At 28.3% G+C, this 22,961-nt stretch overlaps 8 protein-coding genes across 18 annotated transcripts; 4 read left to right on the forward strand and 4 right to left on the reverse strand.

Moving 5' to 3' along the window:
* Positions 1-88: 88 nt before the first annotated feature.
* Positions 89-1,721, forward strand: Sbds (SBDS ribosome maturation factor). Its single transcript, XM_035882821.2, has 2 exons — positions 89-703; positions 854-1,721. Exons 1-2 carry the CDS (start codon positions 573-575, stop codon positions 1,479-1,481), a joined length of 759 nt encoding a protein of 252 aa, XP_035738714.1. The 5' UTR covers positions 89-572; the 3' UTR covers positions 1,482-1,721.
* A 234-nt stretch (positions 1,722-1,955) lies between these two features.
* Positions 1,956-3,731, reverse strand: LOC118448905 (corrinoid adenosyltransferase MMAB). 2 transcript variants are annotated; one of them, XR_004840242.2, is made up of 4 exons: positions 3,418-3,731; positions 2,784-3,153; positions 2,380-2,693; positions 1,956-2,163 (listed from the first exon to the last, which is right to left on the reverse strand). XR_004840242.2 is itself a non-coding variant. In XM_035882829.2 (3 exons), the coding sequence occupies exons 1-3, from the start codon at positions 3,492-3,494 to the stop codon at positions 2,466-2,468; spliced, it is 675 nt and encodes a 224-aa protein (XP_035738722.1). In that variant the 5' UTR covers positions 3,495-3,731; the 3' UTR covers positions 1,956-2,465. The 2 variants fall into 2 exon arrangements, 1 of the variants encoding a protein (XP_035738722.1); XM_035882829.2 differs by having other exon boundaries at positions 1,956-2,693.
* Positions 3,732-4,065: 334 nt separating this feature from the next.
* LOC118448874 (uncharacterized) lies at positions 4,066-6,529 on the forward strand. Of its 5 annotated transcripts, XM_085660482.1 has the most exons (8): positions 4,066-4,202; positions 4,300-4,378; positions 4,713-5,082; positions 5,147-5,360; positions 5,477-5,635; positions 5,752-5,943; positions 6,040-6,294; positions 6,405-6,529. In XM_085660482.1, the coding sequence occupies exons 2-8, from the start codon at positions 4,340-4,342 to the stop codon at positions 6,469-6,471; spliced, it is 1,296 nt and encodes a 431-aa protein (XP_085516608.1). In that variant the 5' UTR covers positions 4,066-4,202; positions 4,300-4,339; the 3' UTR covers positions 6,472-6,529. The 5 variants fall into 5 exon arrangements, with proteins under 5 accessions (XP_085516608.1, XP_035738663.2, XP_035738656.2 ...); XM_035882770.2 differs by having other exon boundaries at positions 4,074-4,374; XM_035882763.2 differs by lacking the exon at positions 4,066-4,202 and having other exon boundaries at positions 4,238-4,378.
* Positions 6,530-6,806: 277 nt separating this feature from the next.
* On the reverse strand, positions 6,807-8,705 carry LOC118448879 (uncharacterized). Its single transcript, XM_035882781.2, has 4 exons — positions 8,104-8,705; positions 7,681-8,004; positions 7,330-7,551; positions 6,807-7,256 (listed from the first exon to the last, which is right to left on the reverse strand). Exons 1-4 carry the CDS (start codon positions 8,290-8,292, stop codon positions 6,807-6,809), a joined length of 1,185 nt encoding a protein of 394 aa, XP_035738674.2. The 5' UTR covers positions 8,293-8,705.
* pths (probable ATP-dependent RNA helicase DDX47) lies at positions 8,179-11,267 on the forward strand. Of its 4 annotated transcripts, none has more exons than XM_035882751.1 (9): positions 8,179-8,307; positions 9,090-9,172; positions 9,338-9,431; positions 9,524-9,688; positions 9,757-9,923; positions 9,996-10,232; positions 10,353-10,576; positions 10,662-10,923; positions 11,009-11,267. In XM_035882751.1, the coding sequence occupies exons 2-9, from the start codon at positions 9,095-9,097 to the stop codon at positions 11,156-11,158; spliced, it is 1,377 nt and encodes a 458-aa protein (XP_035738644.1). In that variant the 5' UTR covers positions 8,179-8,307; positions 9,090-9,094; the 3' UTR covers positions 11,159-11,267. The 4 variants fall into 4 exon arrangements, with proteins under 4 accessions (XP_035738644.1, XP_035738643.1, XP_085516607.1 ...); XM_035882750.2 differs by lacking the exon at positions 8,179-8,307 and adding an exon at positions 8,863-8,992; XM_085660481.1 differs by lacking the exon at positions 8,179-8,307 and adding an exon at positions 8,993-9,027.
* Positions 11,268-13,452: 2,185 nt separating this feature from the next.
* Not3 (CCR4-associated factor Not3) lies at positions 13,453-17,986 on the reverse strand. The gene is made up of 9 exons (XM_035882684.2): positions 17,575-17,986; positions 16,676-16,908; positions 16,426-16,581; positions 16,166-16,345; positions 15,710-15,997; positions 15,378-15,633; positions 14,619-15,223; positions 14,336-14,545; positions 13,453-14,154 (listed from the first exon to the last, which is right to left on the reverse strand). Exons 1-9 carry the CDS (start codon positions 17,597-17,599, stop codon positions 14,056-14,058), a joined length of 2,052 nt encoding a protein of 683 aa, XP_035738577.1. The 5' UTR covers positions 17,600-17,986; the 3' UTR covers positions 13,453-14,055.
* Positions 17,987-18,456: 470 nt separating this feature from the next.
* On the forward strand, positions 18,457-20,085 carry LOC118448896 (uncharacterized). The gene is made up of 4 exons (XM_035882815.2): positions 18,457-18,752; positions 18,948-19,067; positions 19,162-19,508; positions 19,635-20,085. Exons 1-4 carry the CDS (start codon positions 18,644-18,646, stop codon positions 19,902-19,904), a joined length of 846 nt encoding a protein of 281 aa, XP_035738708.1. The 5' UTR covers positions 18,457-18,643; the 3' UTR covers positions 19,905-20,085.
* Positions 20,086-20,227: 142 nt separating this feature from the next.
* Positions 20,228-22,945, reverse strand: TFAM (mitochondrial transcription factor A). 3 transcript variants are annotated; one of them, XR_014982789.1, is made up of 5 exons: positions 22,689-22,945; positions 21,905-22,265; positions 21,685-21,783; positions 20,913-21,559; positions 20,228-20,549 (listed from the first exon to the last, which is right to left on the reverse strand). XR_014982789.1 is itself a non-coding variant. In XM_085660520.1 (4 exons), the coding sequence occupies exons 1-4, from the start codon at positions 22,745-22,747 to the stop codon at positions 21,395-21,397; spliced, it is 684 nt and encodes a 227-aa protein (XP_085516646.1). In that variant the 5' UTR covers positions 22,748-22,945; the 3' UTR covers positions 20,786-21,394. The 3 variants fall into 3 exon arrangements, 1 of the variants encoding a protein (XP_085516646.1); XR_014982790.1 differs by having other exon boundaries at positions 20,228-20,559; XM_085660520.1 differs by lacking the exon at positions 20,228-20,549 and having other exon boundaries at positions 20,786-21,559.
* Between the last annotated feature and the right edge of the window lie 16 nt (positions 22,946-22,961).

A 22,961-nucleotide genomic window follows, 5' to 3' on the forward strand; every position in this document is an offset into this window, starting at 1 on the left:
TTTATCGTTCGTTCGTACGCGCGCGCGCGCGCGCATACTTCATTCCTCGCGATATCTTCTGGCTTTATTGGTGAACTTCAGTGCGTATGATATCACGGCCGTTTCGATTTACTTACTCCTTAATCGTTAGTCGTAATCATCGCACTTGTCGTTGTTTGCCATCTTCTACATCCAAATAATATACATACGTAATCTCAATATACAAACATTCTATACAAACAAGAAACAAAAGTTTTCTTTTTTGTATTAAAAGCGTATAACATTATCACAGTCTGGAGATACCCGTGTAATTTACGCGCGCTTTAACACACATGTCGTCCCCTATGGGATGCGTATCAAACTAACTGCAATACTATATTTGAATCTTTTTACAAATCGATACATCGAAAGTCGACATTTCCAATTACACCGGTATGAGACGCATTTTTCGTGTATATATCAGTGTGGAAACATATACGAGATAAATTATTATTTTTTCGTGTATATTATTATAATTTTAATATTAGTATATAATTTCGTAACGCGATATTGCTTTTATTAAATATTAAAAGTTTATATTGCAACGTTAAAAAATGTCTAAGATATTCACGCCGACGAACCAAATAAGATTGACGAATGTTGCAATTGTGCGAATGAAAAAAACTGGCAAAAGATTCGAAATAGCATGTTACAAAAATAAAGTAATTTCATGGAGAAATAAACTGTAAGAACTTTATCTTTATAACATTAATATATATATATATATATATATATATATATATATATATCTTAATAATAATTATTATCACTTTTATGTCGATCAATGCATTCGAACTTAACCTATAAATTTTATAATAACAAAACATTATTACAGAGAAAAAGATATAGACGAAGTGCTTCAAACTCACACGGTTTTTACAAACGTATCTAAAGGTCAAGTAGCCAAAAAGGAAGACCTTGTAAAATCATTTGGTACAGACGATCAGACAGAAATTTGCAAAACAATTCTTGAAAAAGGTGAACTCCAAGTTTCTGATAAAGAAAGACATCTAGCACTAGATTCCATGTTCAAAGATATTGCTACTACGATTGCTGATAAATGTGTAAATCCAGAGTCAAAGAGACCATATCCAGTATCGATGATAGAAAAGGCTATGAAAGATGTACATTTTTCAGTTAAACCCAATAGAAATGCGAAACAGCAAGCTCTAGACGTTATTCCACAACTTAAGGCTGTTATGCCATTAGAACGAGCACAGATGAGACTAAAAGTTACAATATCTGGCAAAGAAGCAAGAAAGTTAAGAGAAAAAATTATTAAATTAGCAACAAAAATGGAAAGCGAAAATTGGGACAATGGAACATTAGATTTAATCTGTCTGATAGATCCTGGTCAGTTTAGAGAAATAGATGAACTAGTAAGATCTGAAACAAAGCGTACTGGATTACTAGAATTGCTTAATTTAAAAGAAATTGCAGAAGGAGATGAAGTTTTAGAATAAATTATAGAAAACAAAAAGTAAAGATACTTTTAATTATATAAAATGAATCTTGCTCTAACTTGTTAAAAAAGTAGTGCATAGAAATGTTACATCTTGTATTGTACAAGTTCTGGTGCTATAAGATTTAAAATATAAATGTATTATTTAATTCTGCTTTTACATTATAACTATCATAATGTAAACATACATAGAACTTTTTATGTATTTATTAGATAACTCAGCTAAAAAACTTATTTACAATTAAATATACAAATAACTTTTATTAATAATCTGAATATCTATTTGAAACATAGATGTTTTATATATTTACATAAGAAATTATTAAGATTTTTTATTTTGTTTTAGTAAACATTATTTCGTATGTGTACATAATTGATATACAAGATAAATTATTTAATAATGAAATTCAATACTCTCTCTTTCTCTCTCTCTCTCTCTCTCTCTCTCTATATATATATATATATATATATATATATATATATATATATATATACTCACGCACATTAACACACGTACAAAATTGCTACTTCATTATTTAACTCATTCATGTAGTACAATTTGCATAATTTTTTTGTCAAAAATCCTACTCTCTCAAGGGTTGCATCTAACTATAAGATTATCCGAAATGACGCAAAATCATCCTTGTATAATTTTTTATCTACCTTGTTTTGATTCGTAATTCCTATAAAAATGCTTTAATAATTTCACAACAAATAATACACTTCTATGGAATATTTTTAGTAAGTCCTGATTTATGTAAATAAGTATATTTTTCTACATACTACAAAAAATGCATCTATATTATTAATTAATAATCCTAAAGAACATACATCTTTCATATTTATAAGATGCTTAAAGAATTAATCATAAATATATAATGCTTGATACTATCACTTACATTTGTGCAGATAGTTTCAATAATATCTGTATATCCGTAATATAAGATGTCGATGTAGTCTACTCATATTTATATAGATCAGTCACTTATTTCTCTTCTTGTACTTCTGCTCGAGGAATATAAATGTTTTCTGTACGTTGATCACATTTTGCAGCAATACGTGATACAGTTAAAAGAAAATCTGACAATCTATTTAAATATGTTTGTGCTTCCTTATCTAAAGCACCATTGCGCACCAAAGACGTAATACTTCTCTCTGCTCGTCTACATACATTTCGTGCTACATGAAGAGATGCACAAGCCTTTCCACCACCCTAATATAATAAAGGTAGGATAATTAATTTATAAATACATTTTATATTAGGTTTAAATTTAAAGAATATTTAGATAATAATATATATTACAGGAATAATATAATCTTCTGGTGGGGGCAACTGATTAGCATATTCTAAAATCCATTCTTCAAGATCTTTAGTATGTTGGCTTTCAAATGTTTTTGTTTTCCCTGGTATTGACTTTGATATAGCATGATTCAAATCAAATAATATCATTTGTACCCGTTTAAGTTTATCAACATAAGGATGTTCAACTTTACTATCACATGCAAATTCTCTTGCCAATCCAATATAAGAAGATAGCTCGTCTGTCGCTCCAAGAGCATTGAAAATCATATCATCTTTTGGCTTTGTATCGCCAGCATCCGTAACAGTTAACCCAGAATCTCCATCGCGTGAAAAAACTGCTACTTCAGCTATATTTGATGGTGTGCTACTACTACAATATCAAAATCATATATATTTACAAATATAATTATTTAGATTTGATAGACAATTTTTGTGTAAACATATATTTACTAATATTCAACAGACAATTCAAGGATTTCATATATCCTGCATTTTTATAATATATACTTGCTACAAAATATAAATAATTTTTGTTAACTGATATATTTATTATTAATAACTTGTAATCGACACGTGTTCTTTTCAAATCAAATTAAAATTCACTTTTAAGGTTATGATACTATGTAACACTTACCTATTTCTCAAAGAAGTTTGTAAACTATTTTTATATATAAAAATTGACTTTCTCCATGCACTTCTAACCAAGTCCATTTTTCAAATAAAATACTTTAACAAATTAGAATATTATATTGTATTTAAAATATTCTATAAATGTTTTTTTTCTTGAAAATTAACACCGGCATAGGGCTTGTAAATTTAGACGATCATTAAAGACGTGGGCGCCATCGCAAAATGTTATGAAACGATTGAAAACACGAAAAGGAAGAAGTAATTGCTAGAGAAAATATTTATCTTTTCGTAAATATAACTTGTAGGGAATATTATTATGTGCATTCTGTATTTTTTAATGCTATATCTGTTAAGCTCTTCTTCACCGTCTATCTCACTAATTAATAAAGTCTGCAACAATACGATGTAATAAGCAGTAGAATAAAATATATAAGCAATAGAATATTTCATGTAAAAATATTCATAAAATTCTTTAAATCTTATTATAAATAATATTACAAAAGAATGTAAATAATTTTTTATTGTAAATAATGTAACAAAAACGAAATTGTTTGATAGCTTTTTTTAAGAAATTACTTGGGACGTCATCTATATACATGGGAAAGCTCTTTCTATTGTGTATATATATATATATACACAAAATCAGAAAAGCATCTGCAGATGGCGATATACACTTCACGATCAGCTGTAATTCGAGTCGTTACAAATGAAACACATCTATCTAAACATATATATTGCGATACCTATGATCGCGAATTCGATCTATTATTAACTCCTATTGAGTACAAAGTATTGCCTATGATATTAATTAAATTTACATTAAAATTATTTCCAAAATCTATAACATAGATGTAAATATGTATATGCAAATTTTTTAATCACTTAGAACAGAAAACAGATATACTTCACGTGATGAACATCTGTAGATGCATCCAAATTATAAGGATATCTTCGATAAAACGTATGTAAGTAAAAATTCCATGAATTAAATTGATTCATTATTATTATTAATCTCGAACATATAAATCTCTACACAAGATGAAAATATTTAAGCATGTTCGTGATAGCTGGTAGATGAAGAAAAACATAGCTGACAAAACCTTTATTAGAATCTATCCAAATGATCAAGCATACGAAAAATAAAATTTGTCGTGCGGCATATTTATTGACGATATAATATTTGTAATTTTGTATCTAATAAAAAGATTTTGTTTGCAATGATAAGGTGATTATTTTGAGACAACATTTGTTCGGACACTTAACTATTTCAAAAATATTATGATTAATCTTCGTTTAAAGATGGACTTAGATCCTGCAGAAATGGTGAACGAGGTTAAAGAGAAAGTAATATTGCACTGGAACTGTCGAGGACTCACAGAGTTACCAGAAATCATACGAAAGTATGGCAGCCACATACAGGAGATATATTTAAAATGGAATAAACTTACCACTTTACCCCCATGGATTATAGAATTATTTAATGTTACTAATTTATATATCTATGGTAATCTTATTAAAGAACTTCCTATAGAACTTGGCAATATGTCCCAATTGACTGTATTAGATTTGAGTGCAAACAAATTAAAAGAAATACCAGCCTCTATTGGTAATCTAATAAATATAGAATCATTGTTATTTAATGATAATTACATAAAAAAATTACCAATGGGTAAGTATACGTTTAGGAAATTTAGTAACTGCTAGCTCATAATTTATTTTCTTATAATACAAAGAGCACTGCCCCTCAATTTACAAAACAGAAATGAGCCAACTTCATAATTTGGAAGTATTATCTCTTTCGGGAAATGAATTTGTAGCATTACCAGAGTGGCTTGGTTCATTACCAAAGCTTAAAGAGTTAAATGCAGATAACAATTATTTAAAGGAACTACCTAATAGATTGACATTGGCTCCTAAAGTATCAGTGATTTCAGTGTGTTCAAACAGGTTACTACATTCTATTGTATCATGCACATGCACACAGACATAGAAAATTACATCCATTAGAATTTGTAATATATCAATCATATTATCCTTTGTAATATAAATCATTTTTGATACAGATTAAAGTATTTACCATTAAATGGTTTCTTATCATCTCCTTGCATAAGATTTGATGCAAATGAATATTTAAATTATTTATCTTATCCTGTCCTCATCCAATTGGCATATCAAATTCACACGTCAGTCACTGGTGATTCAGTGAATATCCTAGGCTATAAGCAAGTATATGTACCCAACTTATTTCATTTCTATCAATTATAGAAAATTATTGACATGTTAATAAATTTTCCTTCTGCTTATTTAAAATGTAAAACTTGTTCCATGTTTATTACAGATGTTTCAAATTGAATTGCGAAGATAATCAATCATTGAATGCAAATATCAAATTAAATATAAAACTAGATGCATCATGTAACAAAAGTATAGTGATTGAATTACCAAGGCAAATTCTAAGGGTTCACAATGTTAATGAAAACAAAACTGTCTCTTTGTGGGAACTTGCCCTTAGAAAAGTTTACAGACTAAAGTATGCAATACTTAATTTTTACTGATACTAGCAGCAACTTTATATACAATCAATTATAAATGAAACTACAGATGAATCTATAACATTTTGTTTTAGGTATAAGCATATACTTAATATTTCTACATCTCCTATAAACGTTAAAATTGTTTACAAACAACATACTAAAAGAAATTTTGATTTTTTAATGTCCTCTATAAACTGTGCTTCATATAATCTATTGATAAATGGACCTGCCACTATTTGTGTAAATTCTCATTGTCAACAACCAATTTTCACGGAAGCTTGGATTATTGTTGGTATTATTCATCATATATATTCGATTCCAACTATTGCTTTATGTTGTTCTAGAAGGTAATATAATCTTCGAAAGTTTAAATATATGTATATGTGTATGTGTGTATATATATATATATATATATATATATCTCATCGTCAGAGTTACATTTACATTAACTTTTCAGCTGTGCTTTTAAATTTATGGCTAATTCAAATATGGTGCTAAATTTTCGTTGGTATTGCATAAATTGATGATATTTCTTTTATATAACTAGTCAATTATTCATTCTTGTATATACATTGTTACCAAAATAAAAAGAGATTATGTTCTTAATCTTGTTTCTTTTTTGTTTTTGTTTTTAATTTAATTTAATTCGATACTAGATATATTTGTCAGTCTCAATGCTCATATTTTCTTAATTGCAATATAATACATATCATTGAACTTCAAAAAGAAATGTTTGTACATAAATGAAAAATAAACAGAACTTTCTTAAATTTAACAAGACAAGCTTATCTACGATATCAAGAGTTGAAGTTCCACAACATCAGAATTATTTCACTAAGCCATATCTAACTAATACAATTTAAGAAATAAGAAAGTCTAATGCTCTATCTCTATCAATATCGTATTTTAATAATGCCATAGATGCTTGATCTTCTGGAAATCCTAAGTCCTTTAATGTGCATAAATTTTTATAATATATTCTTGCTTTATTTGGATCATAATCTGTTAATGCAAGTGCTTTCTCTGCATCTTCTCCAGACATACCAATCTCCTCTAAAGACTGAATAGCTAAAAGATATTCTACAACCTTTTTATTGTCTTCACCACCGAGATCACATATAGCACGTGCTGCTCGTGATAACGAAAATCCCATATCACTTAAATGTTGAGCTAATTTCTGATCTTCTCCTTTTAAATTCGAGAGTGGATTTGTATGATTTACACTATTCGACACTAATGAACGTTCGTGTTTATGTTTGCTGTACGAATCAACATCTGGACTTTCCAAATCAGGCCAAGGTTTCCAATTCTGTTACATGTAACATAGATAAAATATAAATTTATATATATATTTTTTAAATATTACAATGTACTTTTTTTACCTCCATTGAAGGTCGTTCCAATTCCCTTTGAAGTTCTTGTACAATTGTTGACACACTGCGATGCTTAACATTAGTGTTATTGTCAGCATTTTCTTCACTTTGTGTATTAATATTTTCTTCTTTTTCTTCCTCACAAACAGTAGATTGTTCTTCGATAGTTAATTCGTTTATAATATTTTCCAACTTGGCAGATGGTAACCATTGTGATGTAGGTTGCAATACCTACAGGCATAAAGCACTGTAAATGTAAGATGCTAATTACAAGAAACATATTTTTTATATGTAATTAGAGTAATTACATTTATTATCCAAGCAAAAACTTTACTCATAATTTAAACTAGCTTTACCAACCTGTGCAAGTTCTTCCATATCGTTAATAGTTTTTAATTCCATATTATCAAAAGGACTGCTTGTATCATTATCAAAATCTGCAAAGTCAAGTCCATTAGCTTGTACATGATTCTGCAAATCATTGGCTGGCGGAGACAAGGGTTGAGGAGTAAGTATAGTAGTTTCTGGTGGTGGAATAACTTTTACTGGTGGTTGTTTTACTGTTTCTGTTGGAAGAGGTGGAGGTGGCGGCGGAGATTCTTCCTTTTCTCTTTTCTTTTTTTCTTCTAACCGAGCTATACGTGCCTTAACATTTGCTTCTCTGGCTTTACGCCATTCTGCCATCTTATAAAATATGAATAATTCCATTAATTTTCAAAATAGATAATACACGTAAAATTAAAAAAAAATATTATACATTTCTAAATAAGATAAGAACTGTACCTTTTCAAGGACGGATTTTTCTAAGCTGAAATTATACACTAATTTCGATATATCTGGTAATTTATTATTATAAACTGCGGGCAAACCAACTTTTCGTGGTGGCTTGTATGCTTCCACAATTTTAACATGAACTCCATCCATGTACGATGCGACAGAATCACATTGTGCCGAAATTGAGGACCGAGCCATAATAGCGGTAAAAATGTAAGGCAGTAATATTTATAATTTTATTTTATTACGAATTTATAGCGATGATCAAATATTTTTTCTTTATACGTAGCATTATAACCTAAATTATATCGTGACAAATATCTATGGATATTTCGTTACATATTAAACTCTAATAAGACTTCTAATAAATGATAAATCTTACAATTGGAATCTAATGTAGTCTTATTATACAATAATTCGTACTTGTATATATATGTATAAATAATCAAAAATTGAAGATATTTCTTTTAACTTGACAACTCATCACCTCGATGCTATTAACATTTTCTGTTTGATTGCGATGATTCAGTTCAGGAAAGCCAAGTTGATAGAAAAACAATAAAGGCTTCTCTTATATCGTTATTGTCGATAGATTCGCTAGTGTCGCTAATAAAATATAAACAAAAATATTGCATAGATAAAACAAAAGTAGTAATTGATAATACGCGTAACTACACGACTGTTCCTAAGTACATTAGAATGATGTTAACGCGCGCGTTTAGACGTATCATTTAAATATAATAATAATAATTATATTAAATGCTCTGTAACATACACATTGATTGATATAATACGGTATTTATATTAAACGATGTTTTATATTATCCAGTATCACATTACTATTATTATATTACTATTAGTATAAAAATGTATTAAATTTTCGTTTCATTTTTAAAAGGTTGGTAGATCTGATTTAGATCGTACACCGTTCAGGTAACAATGTGCATTGGATATTCGTGTGTTGATATTAAGTGAGAATATTTTTTGTGATTTAGGATAAATGAATATAAACATGAGCGAAAGTACCGATGTGAGAAACAATGAAGAAGACAATGCTGTAGTCACTTGGACAGATTTGGTAAAAACATTACTCCTCACATGTGATCGAAATTTATAACCTTGAAAAATTGACACATTGTTGCTTACAGTTCTTTTCTTTTAAGTTTTATTACAGCATCAAACAATAATTAATCTTTCTTAGTAGCGAATAAAAATTCTTAACTAAATATTTCCTTTTTCATAGGGTATAGTAGAAACCCTATGTAAAGCTTGTGAAGATTTGAAATGGGAGAAACCAACTAAAATCCAAAAAGAAGCAATTCCTTTAACACTTCAGGGTAAATTTAGTGAAAAAAAATTATCTTATCACAAATATATATATATATATATATATATATATATATACTTTATTTATTTATATAATTTATAGGTAAAGATGTAATAGGCCTGGCAGAAACTGGATCTGGTAAAACAGCAGCTTTTGCACTTCCTATATTACAAGCTTTATTAGAAAGCCCTCAAAGATATTTTGCTTTAATATTAACACCTACCAGAGAATTAGCATTTCAAATCTCAGAACAATTTGAAGCAATAGGTACAAATTTTATATTTTTATCTTACAAAGAATTTTAGGACAATTATATAAATTATATTTTATCTTAGGTTCAAGTATAGGTGTAAAATGTGCAGTAATAGTTGGTGGTATGGACATGATGTCACAGGCTCTAATATTGGCAAAAAAGCCACATATACTTATTGCTACACCTGGAAGATTAGTTGATCACTTAGAAAATACTAAAGGCTTTAATTTACGTTCTTTAAAATTTCTGGTAAATGATTATGATCTTGTATTATGTACCAAAAAAGCGATCTATTGTAATACTATATTTTTAATTTGCAAGGTAATGGATGAAGCAGATCGTATTTTAAATATGGACTTTGAAGTTGAAGTCGATAAAATTTTGAGAGTTATTCCGCGTGAAAGGCGAACACTATTATTTTCTGCCACAATGACAAAAAAAGTACAGAAGCTGCAACGAGCTTCTTTGAGCAATCCAGTTAAAGTTGAAGTATCTACTAAGTATCAAACAGTTGATAAATTACAACAATATTATATATTTATACCAGTCAAATTCAAGGTAAATACATAGTACTGAATTAGGCATATATATTACAAAAGTACATGGATTATTTTAAGGCTTATAAGAAAAATTTCAGTATAAGAATAATAAACTGTACACAATCCAACTTCATTACAGGACGTATATCTGGTACATATCTTAAATGAATTAGCTGGTAATAGTTTCATGATATTCTGTGCAACTTGCAATAATACAGTAAGAACAGCATTACTATTACGTAATTTAGGATTTACGGCTGTACCTTTACATGGGCAAATGTCACAAAATAAAAGGATTGCAGCTCTTACAAAATTTAAAGCTAAGAATAGATCTATACTTATCTCTACAGATGTTGCTAGTAGGTAGGTAAATAAATTTTCAGTAAGTCAATAATGTACTGTTTAAAAAGAGGCCGCAAATTATATAAATTTTTATGATATTTTCCAGAGGTCTCGATATTCCCCATGTTGATATAGTAATAAATTTTGATATACCTACGCATAGTAAAGATTATATACACAGAGTTGGTCGAACTGCACGTGCAGGTCGTTCAGGGCGCTCAGTTACATTTGTAACACAATATGATGTTGAACTTTATCAAAGAATAGAACAATTAATTTCAAAACAATTACCTCTTTATGAAACAGAAGAGCAAGAAGTAATGCTACTACAAGAAAGGGTAGCAGAAGCTCAACGTATCGTAAAAATGGTAAGTTGAAGAGAATCTTCAAAAATAAAAATAATCTAATGGAATAAAAGGGGAGAAATATTATAGATTTAATCAACTTTTATAGGAATTAAAAGATTTAGAGGATAATAAAAAGTCCGGTAAACGAAAAAAACGTGCAAATATAGACAATGAGGATGATACGGAACAATCATTCGGAGTTAGGAAGAGAATAAAAGGCAAGGGAAAAGGAAAGGGAAAGGGAAAAGGTAAATGATTTTAAAGGAACGAGATATTGAGGTCAATTATGTTGAAGTAACAAGCAAATTATGTTTAAGTAACACTCGTGTCTTAATAAATAATGCAAACGCGACATAAAACTTTTATTATCATCGTTATTTTTTATTTATAAACCACTCCACCATTTTCCCTCATATGAATATTTGACCCAGACTTATAGCCTTTATATATAATTTTCAAGTAATTTAATTTACAAAATCTTTTTTTATTCAGTTTCAAAATTTCTAGTTTAACAGTATGGTGGAAATGAGTTTCCTGATGTGTTTATCACTTACCATCACGCGAATTTCAATGTATAAGAATATTTGGGATGAACTGCGATAAAGATTATGCAGAATAAATGTATGCATAAGTAAAAGGCTAAGAAATAAGGACAATCTTTATAATACTGAGAAAATTAGCATTGTATTATAATGATTTTAAGTCTTTTCACAGAGCGAGTAATATTTATCTTTCACTCGAATAATCACAATAAAATATGTAATAAAAATCACAACTTTTACCATTGCCATTTATCATCTGCAATAAATCTGTTAGATGAAATTAATAAAGCACCGAGGCAAAACATTATTATATGGTCAATATGTCTACTTGCACGCTTTGAATAAGATATAAAGTAAGATTGATAAAGCAGAATCCTGTTTATAAAAAAATGCAAGCTATAAAGAAAATCGTATATAGATAAATAGAAAACTATTTAAAAAATATTATGAACATTATGTATAATGAACACAGCAAACTATTGCAAAATTGATTGATAAATTCTTTCCCAAGTTTCTTTAAAAATGATCATTACAACTCTACCCTTGTTTTAAGATAAAGATTAAGGGAACAATTATTGTTCCATCAAGTATTTATAATTACAGTGACTTCTAAAATCTAATAAATTGTTATTAATTGTATAAAGTGGCAATAAATCCTTTAGTCTTTACTTGTATAACAATTTTGTTTTGACATAATGTGCACTAGAAAATATTGTGATGCTGCTTGAAGTGAAAATTTTCAAGTATAGATAAATACATCTTTAAAATACAATTAAAATGGTGCTATATAAATTGTAATTCTTAATTATCTATCCTGATTATTAATGCATTATTAACAAGCGCAATGCTGTCAATATACATACATATACATATTTATATATATATACATATATATATATACATATATATATATATATATATATACACATATACATATACATATTTATATATATATATATATATATATATATATATATATATTGAACAAAGTTATCGGTATAAGAAAGTGTATGACACATCACAAAACTTTGCTGAACATGCTAAGAATAATAAATTCATTGAACTATACATGTGCAAACAATCTTTCACTGCAATATCATCTTTTTAGAAGCTATATATATACATACATATATACATATATATATATATATATATATATATATATATATATATATATATATATTATGTATATATATGTATACACATGCATCTGGTTGTCTATTTGAAGTAAATTGAAAATGCATTAGGTGGGTTCATCATGCAAATATCCATCGCTGCATTTTTGTAACAGGAATTTCTGCTTAAAGTATATTTACGCTTTAATCAATATTTAGATTAAATGTCTATACTAATCGAACGTACGAGAATCTCCATCTTATTATCGCTAAATGATGTAAGTTTAATCTCGTTGTCGAGGGCGTTTATAATAACGAACAGCGCGCGTGCAAGCGATCACTTCAGTCTCTGAAGCAAAGACTTTGTCTGAAGTTATTTATTCCAAATGCCGATACTGTTAACACTGCTCGATATGAGAAAATACATATCAAAAAAAAGAAGAAAAAGAGAAGGTATAGTTGTATTAAATTTTCTTGTATATTAAATATTTCTTCCAATCCTATATTCCCTCGGTGGCAAAGTACCGACAGTTATAATAAATAAATTCGTACAATGTGACTCTGTCTCCTTTTAAAATATATAAATACATATGTATTAGCGATTATCACGAGTCGTCATTCGACGAACACACTGTTGAGTCGCAAAATATTCAAAAGAAAATGTATTGAATCTGAAATTACAAGGCGTGTGGCGAAAGTAGTCTACTCTAGTATGCTACTACTTTAATATTTAATCAGTTTTAGACCTTACGATGAGCTCGGGTCTCTTTAATCGTTAAAACGAATATAAGTAAACTAATCGAGCAGAATCTAATGGATGGAATGTTCCAAATACAGGTCAAGATGTGCCAGAAATTGAAACAACTTAGGTTTCATTTAAATGAGAAATAAAATATATTCCATAATATTATTATTCACTATTTCTACACATTCTGTACAGTAATTCAATTTAAGGGTTTTATACCTCAATATACTTTATACAAAAAGGCTACTTATAATCTAACATTAAGACATACCATAGCATGAGCGCCCTCCATCTTACCGCTAAACGGCAGATGGGCCGCACGCATGTTTGTACTGGTATTACGGAGTCAGTCGCCAGCGAGTATAACTTCTTCCTCTTGTATCACACACCTGCACACTAAATTGTTGAAAGTGTGTCTCTGGTGCCATTCATACCATTATCATTTATAATTACAATTTACTGTCCCCAATAAACGTACTCCATTATTTCACTTTTGTTTACATTCTCGAAAAGGAATAGGGGAGATTTTACCATCGCAAAGTCGAAATATAATGAAGTGCCTTCATTGCCTGCTATGCACAAGTTCGTATCTTTGTTTTTTGTTTAACTTTTCTGAGATACTCTTTACCAATAAATAAAATTATATTTTGTGAAAATATAGAATCGTAAAAAATAAAATCTGTCTTTTCAGTTTTGGATAATATCGGTACAGAAATAGTGCATTTCAGAGACTCCACAAATAATAGATCTGTTAATTCAGGTCTCTGTCCTCTAAGTACTTGTACTCAAAAGTAAAGCCTTCTTTCTTTCTTTGTCCCCACTTTTCATAATCAAAATAGATGTAGGTTCCCTGTAATATAAACAATTACTTTCAATATAGTTCTTCAGACATGTAGAATATAAATAATAAATAAAATAAAATCTTTCAAAATATTATTATACGCTTTATTATTATCGTATGAAACTGCTTAAATTTCATTTTATTAGAACAATTTTGTAAGATATGCTGATATAATCAATGGGACAGTAACCTGCTCATATTCTTCATTAATAACTTTAGGCTCTTCGTGTCTTTGAAACCACATCATGTATTTTGTATGAAACCTCCAACTTTGTTTTTTCAGAGCTTTCGCCGCCAAGTATTGACCCTTGGAACCTTCCATGTAATAAAATATAAAAAACAATGTTTCCGTAGAAAGACGTTGGAAGAATTCTACAGTATCCGAATGAGGAAGCTGTACCTGTGCACAAAAATATTGCAAACATCAAATTTTGAAATTCCACCACATGCCATTTTATCACTCTTTTACACACCTGTTGATAGTAAGGTGGCGTAGGACACAAATTTCTTGGCAAATACGACCGTAAACGTTCGGAATCTGAGGGATGAGGCATATGATAATAAGCAGCTTCCATCATTTGAAACTGTAACTGGTGTTCCTTTTGCAAAGGTACCGGCCCCAGTGGTGCTACGCCAAGTAAAGGTGGAATGTGTGCTTCCGAGGTGGCGTTGTTACTATTGTTTGCCTTCGCACTGTCAAAGATGTTTCTATTCGGCTCAGACGGTGGTATTTCCAGACCTGCTCGGACAATGACTTGTTGGGCAATAGATTTTAGAGAGGACATGCCATCAGGAAGTTTAGGGATGAGACCATTGGCAGTCGATGGCGCTGGCGAGCATGAATTCGCAGGCAGAGGCGAAGACCTAGTGCTAACCGAAGATTGTGGCGAAGAAGACGGTGGGATGGGCGTTGTCATTTCTGCTTCACTATTGTGATTTTGACTTTGCTGACTATGTAGTATATGAGTTGTTTGAACAGGTGCTGGATTGTTATGTTGCTGCGAGATCGATTGTTGGACGTTCGAAGTAACACTGGATGTAGAAGACGACGACAATAATCCGTTTTCACTGCTATGAGCTGTAAATATTAATAAATTATCTAATATTAAAAGAATATATTGGAAAAATTCTTAAATTATATTAATAAATATTATTAAATAAAATTATATATAAGAAATACTAGCTATAATTAACGGATAGTAAAAATATAATAAGAATGAGGTACTACTTACATGATGTTTTACTAGAGGTAGAATGGATGGCTTGTGAATTACTGTGTGAAGCAGCTACTGTGGCAAAATTTCCAGCATTAGTTGTTGCAATGTGATTACTAGTGGAACTAGGCGAGCTATGGCTAGATGTCATGGGAATGGTCTTGCTTGGAGTGCTGCTTGATAACAAATTCGACTTTATAGAGGCAGTGCTTCCCGTGGTTGGAATGCTCGCTTGAGAATTTAATAATGGCCTGACCGCTGTTGGTTTTACAGGCTGGAATTATAAAAGAACACTATCATCGCATCTATAAAATAATTATTCCCGTTGCAAAGCCAATAATAATGCATACCTTTGTTTTTTTATCTATATCCGTGGAACTATCACTTGAATGGTTGTGCATGGTGGAACTCAATGGCGGTGAAGGTATTGGTGAAGTACCGGAGTTAGTCGAGGTTGGTGTACCTCCAGTCTCATTGCTATTGTTGCTATCTGTTGTTGCCGCAGAGGGAATACCAACCCCGGACAACTCTACTTCATCAAGACCAATAATATCATCATAAATGTATTCATTTTCCTCGAAGTCAGGTTCTTGAGATGATTCAATGTAATATTCAACGTCGTCTTTTATCCTCTTGATCTATTAAAAATTCCATATAAACTTCAATATATTTATAATGCAAAAAATTTTCAATTATTGCTATACAGGGATGAATGCAAAAACTATCTATTACAATAGCAAAAACTATTAAACTTTACTATTAAACTATTAAAATTTACTTTTCTCAAAGGTCAAGAGAAAACTCACTGTATCGACTTCAACAGACATATTATCCAACATGCGCAACAATGTCTCCAATTTACGGATATGGTAACGATGCTTATCAAGCTTTGCTTTTAGCTCATCCATTCTATCTTGTTTATCTTTATCTAACCTTTTTTTCTTTCCTGCTAGTAATGATTCTATCTCTGATTCAAATGTATCCAGCTAAATTAGAATGTATCATCAGCATATTAGATTAAGTAGGATAATATTTGTAAATGTCTTAAAAATAATCAATCCTCTACCTGAAGATTTAAAGCATCTATCGAATTTGCAAGCCAATTGCTAACTTCTTCCCTTTCCTTTTGAGCTGGATCGAGTTTCTGTGCTGCACCTAAGCCTTCCTTCGAATAGGCCTTGGTTTTTGTTTCTCTTTCAACAACCTTAAACCTTTCCATTTGCTGAAAGAAAACATCATAATATAATATTTGCAAAATTATCTTGTAACGCAATATTTTATTATAAATGTATATTTTATTCATGCTGTATACTTACAGTCTCAATTAACTTCCTGTAGTCAAGAAGTGTACTTTTATCCTTAATTTCACCAGATGCGATCCAACTTTTAATCTGATCGCGTAACCTCTGAAGTTTTTTGATTTCCTTTTTAAGATCCGCCTCATATTTCTCCTTCTGATTGCTATTAGTGGCATTATGAACCTTCTGCCAAATGTCTTCAAAGGTCTCTACACCCTCTGTCACTTTTTTAAGGCACCGATCTATTTCACCTATAAAACGAAAATCAAAAATAGAAAGCTTCTTTAATGAGTTATATATATATATATATATATATATATATATATATATATATATATAACATATACACATATATATGTATATATGTATGTATGCATACATATATATATATATTATTGGAAGTAAAATATGCATCTAATGTATAAATAATATTATTGGTTGTAGATAATGATACTTTAAGATATATGTGTATGTTAATGGAAATAACTAAACTAGTACAACTAAATTACTACATATCACCATATAAGCAAGATCACCAATAAGCAAGAACAGAAAATGGATTTGAACGTGACGCTTTAAAGGTTATGCATTAGTATATATTAATATTAGAATAGTCTTATGTTAACAATAATAAGTATTACAGAAAAGCAAATGGATGTGTAAAATAAATATAAAAAATAAGAATAGAATTCACTGTTCCATTATACTTGAATACTTCTTAACAACTGTCAGAAGGCAAAGTCAATATGCAAATAAATAAAATGAATCAAACTAATACCGCTTTTATGCAGTAAATGTAGTCTTTGATAATTAGGTTGTAAGTTTGATAGAAGAAACGTGTAAAAGTGAATCTGTAGTGATACAGAGCCATAACAAAATTTCTGAATGTAAACATGCTGGAAACATTTTCTCCTCACCTTGCAACTTTCTCGTCGCAGCCATGGCTATGTAAACATGTGATACAATGGTTCATGCATAGTCTAGACGTAATGGAAAAAAAACGGAGCAATTTTTTGGTACAAATAATCGCTGAAGTATTATTCCCAGTATAATATGGGAGGCTCGGCCACAAGATGGCTTCCGTTTTCAAATGACAACGTCCTACTGTCCGTGAGCGAGCTGCGCTCAAAGCACATTCAATTTTTCCCGATTTTTAACCTTTTCCAAATAAGGCAAACGTTATGTCTGTCGAAAAATTGACAGCACATAAAATACACAAAAAGTGGCAGCATCAACAAAGAATATATATGAACTACTTAACAAACGGGACAGTATATTTATGCATTGGCGCATTCACACACATTCTATCTAACGCACATACTTATTCTGAATGTGTTCTTAAAACAATTCAATCAAGCCTATATTATGCTATATTCATATCAACGCATGATTTCGAATAAATCATATTTTTTTTACATTTGGTATATTATTTGATTTATCCGCTATAAATAACCTATATTTTGTAATAATATTTAAATAAAAAACCAAAAAATATTTATTGCGTATACATTGTGTAATAATTAGCTTTTTCAATTTAATTTGATAAGATTTTATCTCTTTAACAATATGATTAATTGAATTACACATTTAGTGCTACATACGGATCAGATCATTTTTAAATATTTATTATAGATTGACGTTTTTATATTTATTCTTCTTTTTTTTTTTTTGTTTTTTCAAATTTACCGCCAATTATTTGAGAATAAATAGCGATAGTATACACATGTACTTTTATATAGATTATGATTGGATGATAGTTCGTATGAAATTTTTAAGACATGCAATGTTCATGTATTTATATAGTTAAAGGTATATGATCTGTTTGTAATATATATACATTTGGAAATATTCGGAAAATCTAAATCAATTATAAAAATTTATTTAACGTTTATTTTTGTTTTTTAATTGTATAAAAGTGATGATTCAGAAAATAAATTATACAAATTGCATTATAAACATCACCAAACAAAGCCTATTACAATAATCATGGATGAAATGATCGCTAAGAGGGAAGCAAGAAGAAGACGAATTTTAGAAAATTCAGAACGTCGTTTACAAAAAATTACTGATAAAAGTAACCAAAATGAATTCGAAGGTAAAAATTCAAACATTATTGTTCATTATATCCAACGAAATATAATATTTTTAAGTATCATATCGTTTTATTACTTTGTTCTTGTAATCGATGCAACTATCATGAACAGTATTAAGTTGTATACTGATGTTGTACTATCTAATAAAAATATACTAGTTGATAAAAATTAATTGTATTTGTTATATTTCTTTTCAGATATATCAACCAAATATACTGCTTTAAATGTATATTCAAATCTATTAGATTTAGAAGTAAATGGTATATCTGTAAACAAAGCACTTATTCAAGATGAAAATAATGCTTTATATTTTCAAGGTAAAGCCACATTATATATAAGAACATTTTATTTATTATTTATTTTTTGTCAGAACTTGTATAGCAATCAAATTTTCAATGTCATTATATATAGGTGATAATGTTACAAAAAACAGAGATAAAACAAATATAGAATCATATTTTGGTTTAAATAATGAAGATACTTCTTTTGTATTAAGCAATTCATACAAGTGTAATGACATAACAAATGACAAACTTGATTGTACAAATAATATGTCAAATTTAAAGCATTTTGGTTATCACAATGAAAGTACAGATTACATACAAGAGAAAAATTCTACTAATGACCAAATACAACACAATGTATGCAATAAAAGTATACTATCGTCTAATTTATTGTCTAATCACATAAGTTATATCGTGCTGGCAGCTATAGTTAACATTTTATTATTGTTTAAAATGGATCATCTATTTGGGAAGGTATTGGTATTATAATATATTAATAAATACAATATTATATTATTATTATACAATATTTTGTCTTTCATAGTGCATGTAAAGTATACATATTATGAAATAATATATTCTATAACTGTTAATTTTCAGTATATTCTTATACCCTATTTTATTATGATGCTTGGACGTTTGTGTGCTCGTAATAATATTCAAGAACCACAACATGGAAGTCCCTTGATTGCTACCTTGATATTGTGTAATATTAAGCCTGTGTTAACTTATCGACTTACAAGGGCAATAAGCATTATTACTTCAATCATCACAGATTTAGCATTATATATTTTCAGCTTTACTTTAATCTATTGTGCAATTACATATTATTTACAAGATTTCAATATTTTAATTGCATCAAGTATGTAAGAACGTAATATAGAAAGCTAATGTTTTATTAGAAATTATTAGAAAATAACCTATGTATAAGAAAAGAAAGAGTTAAATGTTTTATAGCATGTAAATGTATCCATACACAGCACACACATAGTAGATATGATTTTGAATAAAATTATTATTCTCTTATTAAATAAATACATAGATACAAAGTAACGATATGTATGACAACAAATTTTTATTTTCTATCAACTATATATTACATAATATCATGATTTATTTATGTAAATAGTTGTTAGAAATATTTCCAATATTTTTTAACATATCTAATTGGATATATTAAGTACTGGAGAAACTCTGGGAAAATAAAATTTTATCATTATAAACATTGAATATTTGATAAGTTCGTGAATAATTATCATAATACAAATATTGAATACATCAATAATATATTGCTTATATTGAATCTCCTGTAATATTGCCACACTTCTCAAAATAAGACGTTTGTATATTATGTATAAGCAATAGATAACATATATTAAATTTTATATGTTATAAATATTCTGTATACATATTGTAATGTAGATATTTTTAGTGCTTGTCTCCATTTGCGTCTTCATTTGATATAATTTCACATAGACAAATTTGTAATTTCTGCTTCTTCATTTTTATATATGTCTACAACAAACTTGACACGTTATTATAAAAATTGTAGCACACACATCTAAATAATTTTCTAAATATAACATGCAGTATGAAAGGTAATTAAATATAAAATCTATTAATAAATTTAGTTTATTTATTATTTTTATTTCTTCATAAAAAAAAAAGCCAAACAATAAAATAGAGAAAACTTAATTTGATAATATATAAATTTATTTCATCAATAATAATTATGTATATAACACATTCAAAAATTAACACAAAAAACCTAAAAAGTACTACGATTGGAAATAAAAAAAAAAGATCTGTTATCTGTACATAAGGTTCCAACAGCAAAAAATCGATATGAGAAAATAAAATATACCAATGAATACATACTTCTTTACTGTGTCCCAATTTTTAGTTAAATATTTCAGTGTTTTCATATTAAATTCTAATTTTTCATTTTGCTTTTCAGATTTAGAAATATGTACTTTTACATTGTTCATAATTGCATCAGAGTCAGACAGTATCTTGTTATTATTACTTGATAGATAATTTATCAATGCAGCAGCATTTTTATATTTATCTACATTTAATAAATAATTTTCATGGGGATGAGTCATCAAATCATTTTTAATAACACTGGATTTAACCATATAAAACGAAATAGAATACAGATTATGATGAAACTGAGAACGACTCAGAAAATATTTATAAATTATTGAGTTCTGTCCGATAAAATATTCATAAATTGAAATATTTATTGAAAAGTCAGAAATCTTCGTGCCCCGACCCATAATGTCCTTATTAAATACTTTTAAAGGAATTAATGTGATATTTAAAACTTTATCATTAGATTGGGTGGGGCACATTATTTCCTATATATTTTTATCTTTATTTTGAATCTCTTTTGTTATCTTTTGATTCCATTCTTCTTTCTCTTTATTATATTGATCCATTAATTGCACTGCTTGATTCATAAACTGTTTTTTATCTTGTTCATTCATAGCTTTCCATTGAATACTTAGCTGTTTTACGTATTCCTAAATTAAATGTTTTATTACAAATTTATTCTTCATATGATTAATTATGAATTAGAAATAGCTATAGTTTTTTATTTTGAAAGTTTACCAAATGATAACTCAAACATTGATAAAAACAAACATACCTTATTTTTGATGGTAGAATTTTTTGTTTTCATCATACTAACCATATATAATATAAAAGCTGAAGGTGGTTTTTTTGGTTTAGCAAATAATTTAACATCCTGAAAAATAAAGTGTCTATATACAGAGTGATATAATATTTTATTTTTCTATAATTTTACATTTTATAATTAATTACCAATGATCTCTAATAGAAAAATTTCTTGTTTGCATATTACTTACTTTGTATTCTTTTTTTTTATCACTCATTTTTTTTATCAGCATATATTGTTCTCTTTGTTCTGGAGTAATTGATTTTTCATACTCTATTACTTTCATCATATATTCTTTGTATTCTGTATCATATTCTTTATTTAACTTAAATTTATATTCAGGATCTTCTAAAGCCCACCTTGCAGATATCTCTTTTACAATTTTAGCAGATTTATATTCTGGAAATTCATTGACAATGCTTGGTCTCATTATTTTCATATATTTAAAAAATGGCGTTAATGGTCTTTTTGGTTTATCCGGAAATAAATCTCTTTCTAAACTTTTTTTTGTTTTTGTTGATATAAATTGACAAGAGCTTGTTAACGAAGATCTGAAATAAATAAATAGTTATGAAAGAAAAATATCTAACAATATTTCTAATATTTACATATAATCTTGTAATTGTAATGATGTAAATTAAATAAGATATATACAGAAGAGAAATATTAATAATCTTTTTGTTAGAAAACATTTGAAGTAGAAAAGAAAAATCTCGTTGACCTAATAAAAATTCTAAATAAGATCATAAAATATTAATGTATTGAATACTAATACATAACATGTATATATTTCTTATTCTATAATCTATAAAAAAGAAATTAAGTCTACGATGTTGTATTTAGAAAACACGTCTGCTAAGGTTAGAATTTCAAAGGGTTATGTTTGTAGAAGAATAATTATCATGATTTCTTCATTGAAGCTATTTTATTATCGTTATATTAACAAGTATAAAAAATATAATGTATTGATATACCTTGCATTTAAAAAATGAGAACAGGAACCATGAGAAACAAATCTTCCAAAACCTGCCATGATTTTTTTATATGCACTTATATACTTATCTCTTGCCTACACAATTTAATGCGCTTTGTGTGATTTTCTATCTACCTTGTGATTATATATTAAAAATCATTTAAAATCGAAATTTATTTTCGTCGTTTCTTATTAATAAAGTATACGATAAGATAGATACATAATTATCAAAATATAATAATTGTTATTTATATTCTATCACTCGTTAGAAACC

This window comes from Vespa mandarinia, chromosome 12 (assembly GCF_050613455.1).
Source record: "Vespa mandarinia isolate Hongniang chromosome 12, ASM5061345v1, whole genome shotgun sequence".
Classification (NCBI taxonomy): Eukaryota; Metazoa; Arthropoda; class Insecta; order Hymenoptera; family Vespidae; genus Vespa; species Vespa mandarinia.

Coding starts and splice junctions, on each gene's coding strand:
- Sbds (XM_035882821.2), top strand. CDS start 573: ATGTCTAAGATATTCACGCCGACGAACCAAATAAGATTGACGAATGTT. Junction 704..853: donor ATTTCATGGAGAAATAAACT/GTAAGAACTTTA, acceptor ACATTATTACAG/AGAAAAAGATATAGACGAAG.
- LOC118448905 (XM_035882829.2), bottom strand. CDS start 3,494: ATGGACTTGGTTAGAAGTGCATGGAGAAAGTCAATTTTTATATATAAA. Junction 3,154..3,417: donor CAAACTTCTTTGAGAAATAG/GTAAGTGTTACA, acceptor TTGATATTGTAG/TAGTAGCACACCATCAAATA. Junction 2,694..2,783: donor CAGAAGATTATATTATTCCT/GTAATATATATT, acceptor TTATTATATTAG/GGTGGTGGAAAGGCTTGTGC.
- LOC118448874 (XM_085660482.1), top strand. CDS start 4,340: ATGCATCCAAATTATAAGGATATCTTCGATAAAACGTAT. Junction 4,379..4,712: donor ATATCTTCGATAAAACGTAT/GTAAGTAAAAAT, acceptor CTTCGTTTAAAG/ATGGACTTAGATCCTGCAGA. Junction 5,083..5,146: donor CATAAAAAAATTACCAATGG/GTAAGTATACGT, acceptor TATAATACAAAG/AGCACTGCCCCTCAATTTAC.
- LOC118448879 (XM_035882781.2), bottom strand. CDS start 8,292: ATGGCTCGGTCCTCAATTTCGGCACAATGTGATTCTGTCGCATCGTAC. Junction 8,005..8,103: donor AAAAATCCGTCCTTGAAAAG/GTACAGTTCTTA, acceptor ATATTTTATAAG/ATGGCAGAATGGCGTAAAGC. Junction 7,552..7,680: donor ATATGGAAGAACTTGCACAG/GTTGGTAAAGCT, acceptor TTATGCCTGTAG/GTATTGCAACCTACATCACA.
- pths (XM_035882751.1), top strand. CDS start 9,095: ATGAATATAAACATGAGCGAAAGTACCGATGTGAGAAACAATGAAGAA. Junction 9,689..9,756: donor AGAACAATTTGAAGCAATAG/GTACAAATTTTA, acceptor ATTTTATCTTAG/GTTCAAGTATAGGTGTAAAA. Junction 9,924..9,995: donor TACGTTCTTTAAAATTTCTG/GTAAATGATTAT, acceptor TTAATTTGCAAG/GTAATGGATGAAGCAGATCG.
- Not3 (XM_035882684.2), bottom strand. CDS start 17,599: ATGGCTGCGACGAGAAAGTTGCAAG. Junction 16,346..16,425: donor TAGATGCTTTAAATCTTCAG/GTAGAGGATTGA, acceptor ATTCTAATTTAG/CTGGATACATTTGAATCAGA. Junction 15,998..16,165: donor TGTCTGTTGAAGTCGATACA/GTGAGTTTTCTC, acceptor AATTTTTAATAG/ATCAAGAGGATAAAAGACGA.
- LOC118448896 (XM_035882815.2), top strand. CDS start 18,644: ATGGATGAAATGATCGCTAAGAGGGAAGCAAGAAGAAGACGAATTTTA. Junction 18,753..18,947: donor TAACCAAAATGAATTCGAAG/GTAAAAATTCAA, acceptor ATTTCTTTTCAG/ATATATCAACCAAATATACT. Junction 19,509..19,634: donor TGGATCATCTATTTGGGAAG/GTATTGGTATTA, acceptor GTTAATTTTCAG/TATATTCTTATACCCTATTT.
- TFAM (XM_085660520.1), bottom strand. CDS start 22,747: ATGGCAGGTTTTGGAAGATTTGTTTCTCATGGTTCCTGTTCTCATTTT. Junction 22,266..22,688: donor TCTCATTTTTTAAATGCAAG/GTATATCAATAC, acceptor TATTTATTTCAG/ATCTTCGTTAACAAGCTCTT. Junction 21,560..21,684: donor ATTCTACCATCAAAAATAAG/GTATGTTTGTTT, acceptor CATTTAATTTAG/GAATACGTAAAACAGCTAAG.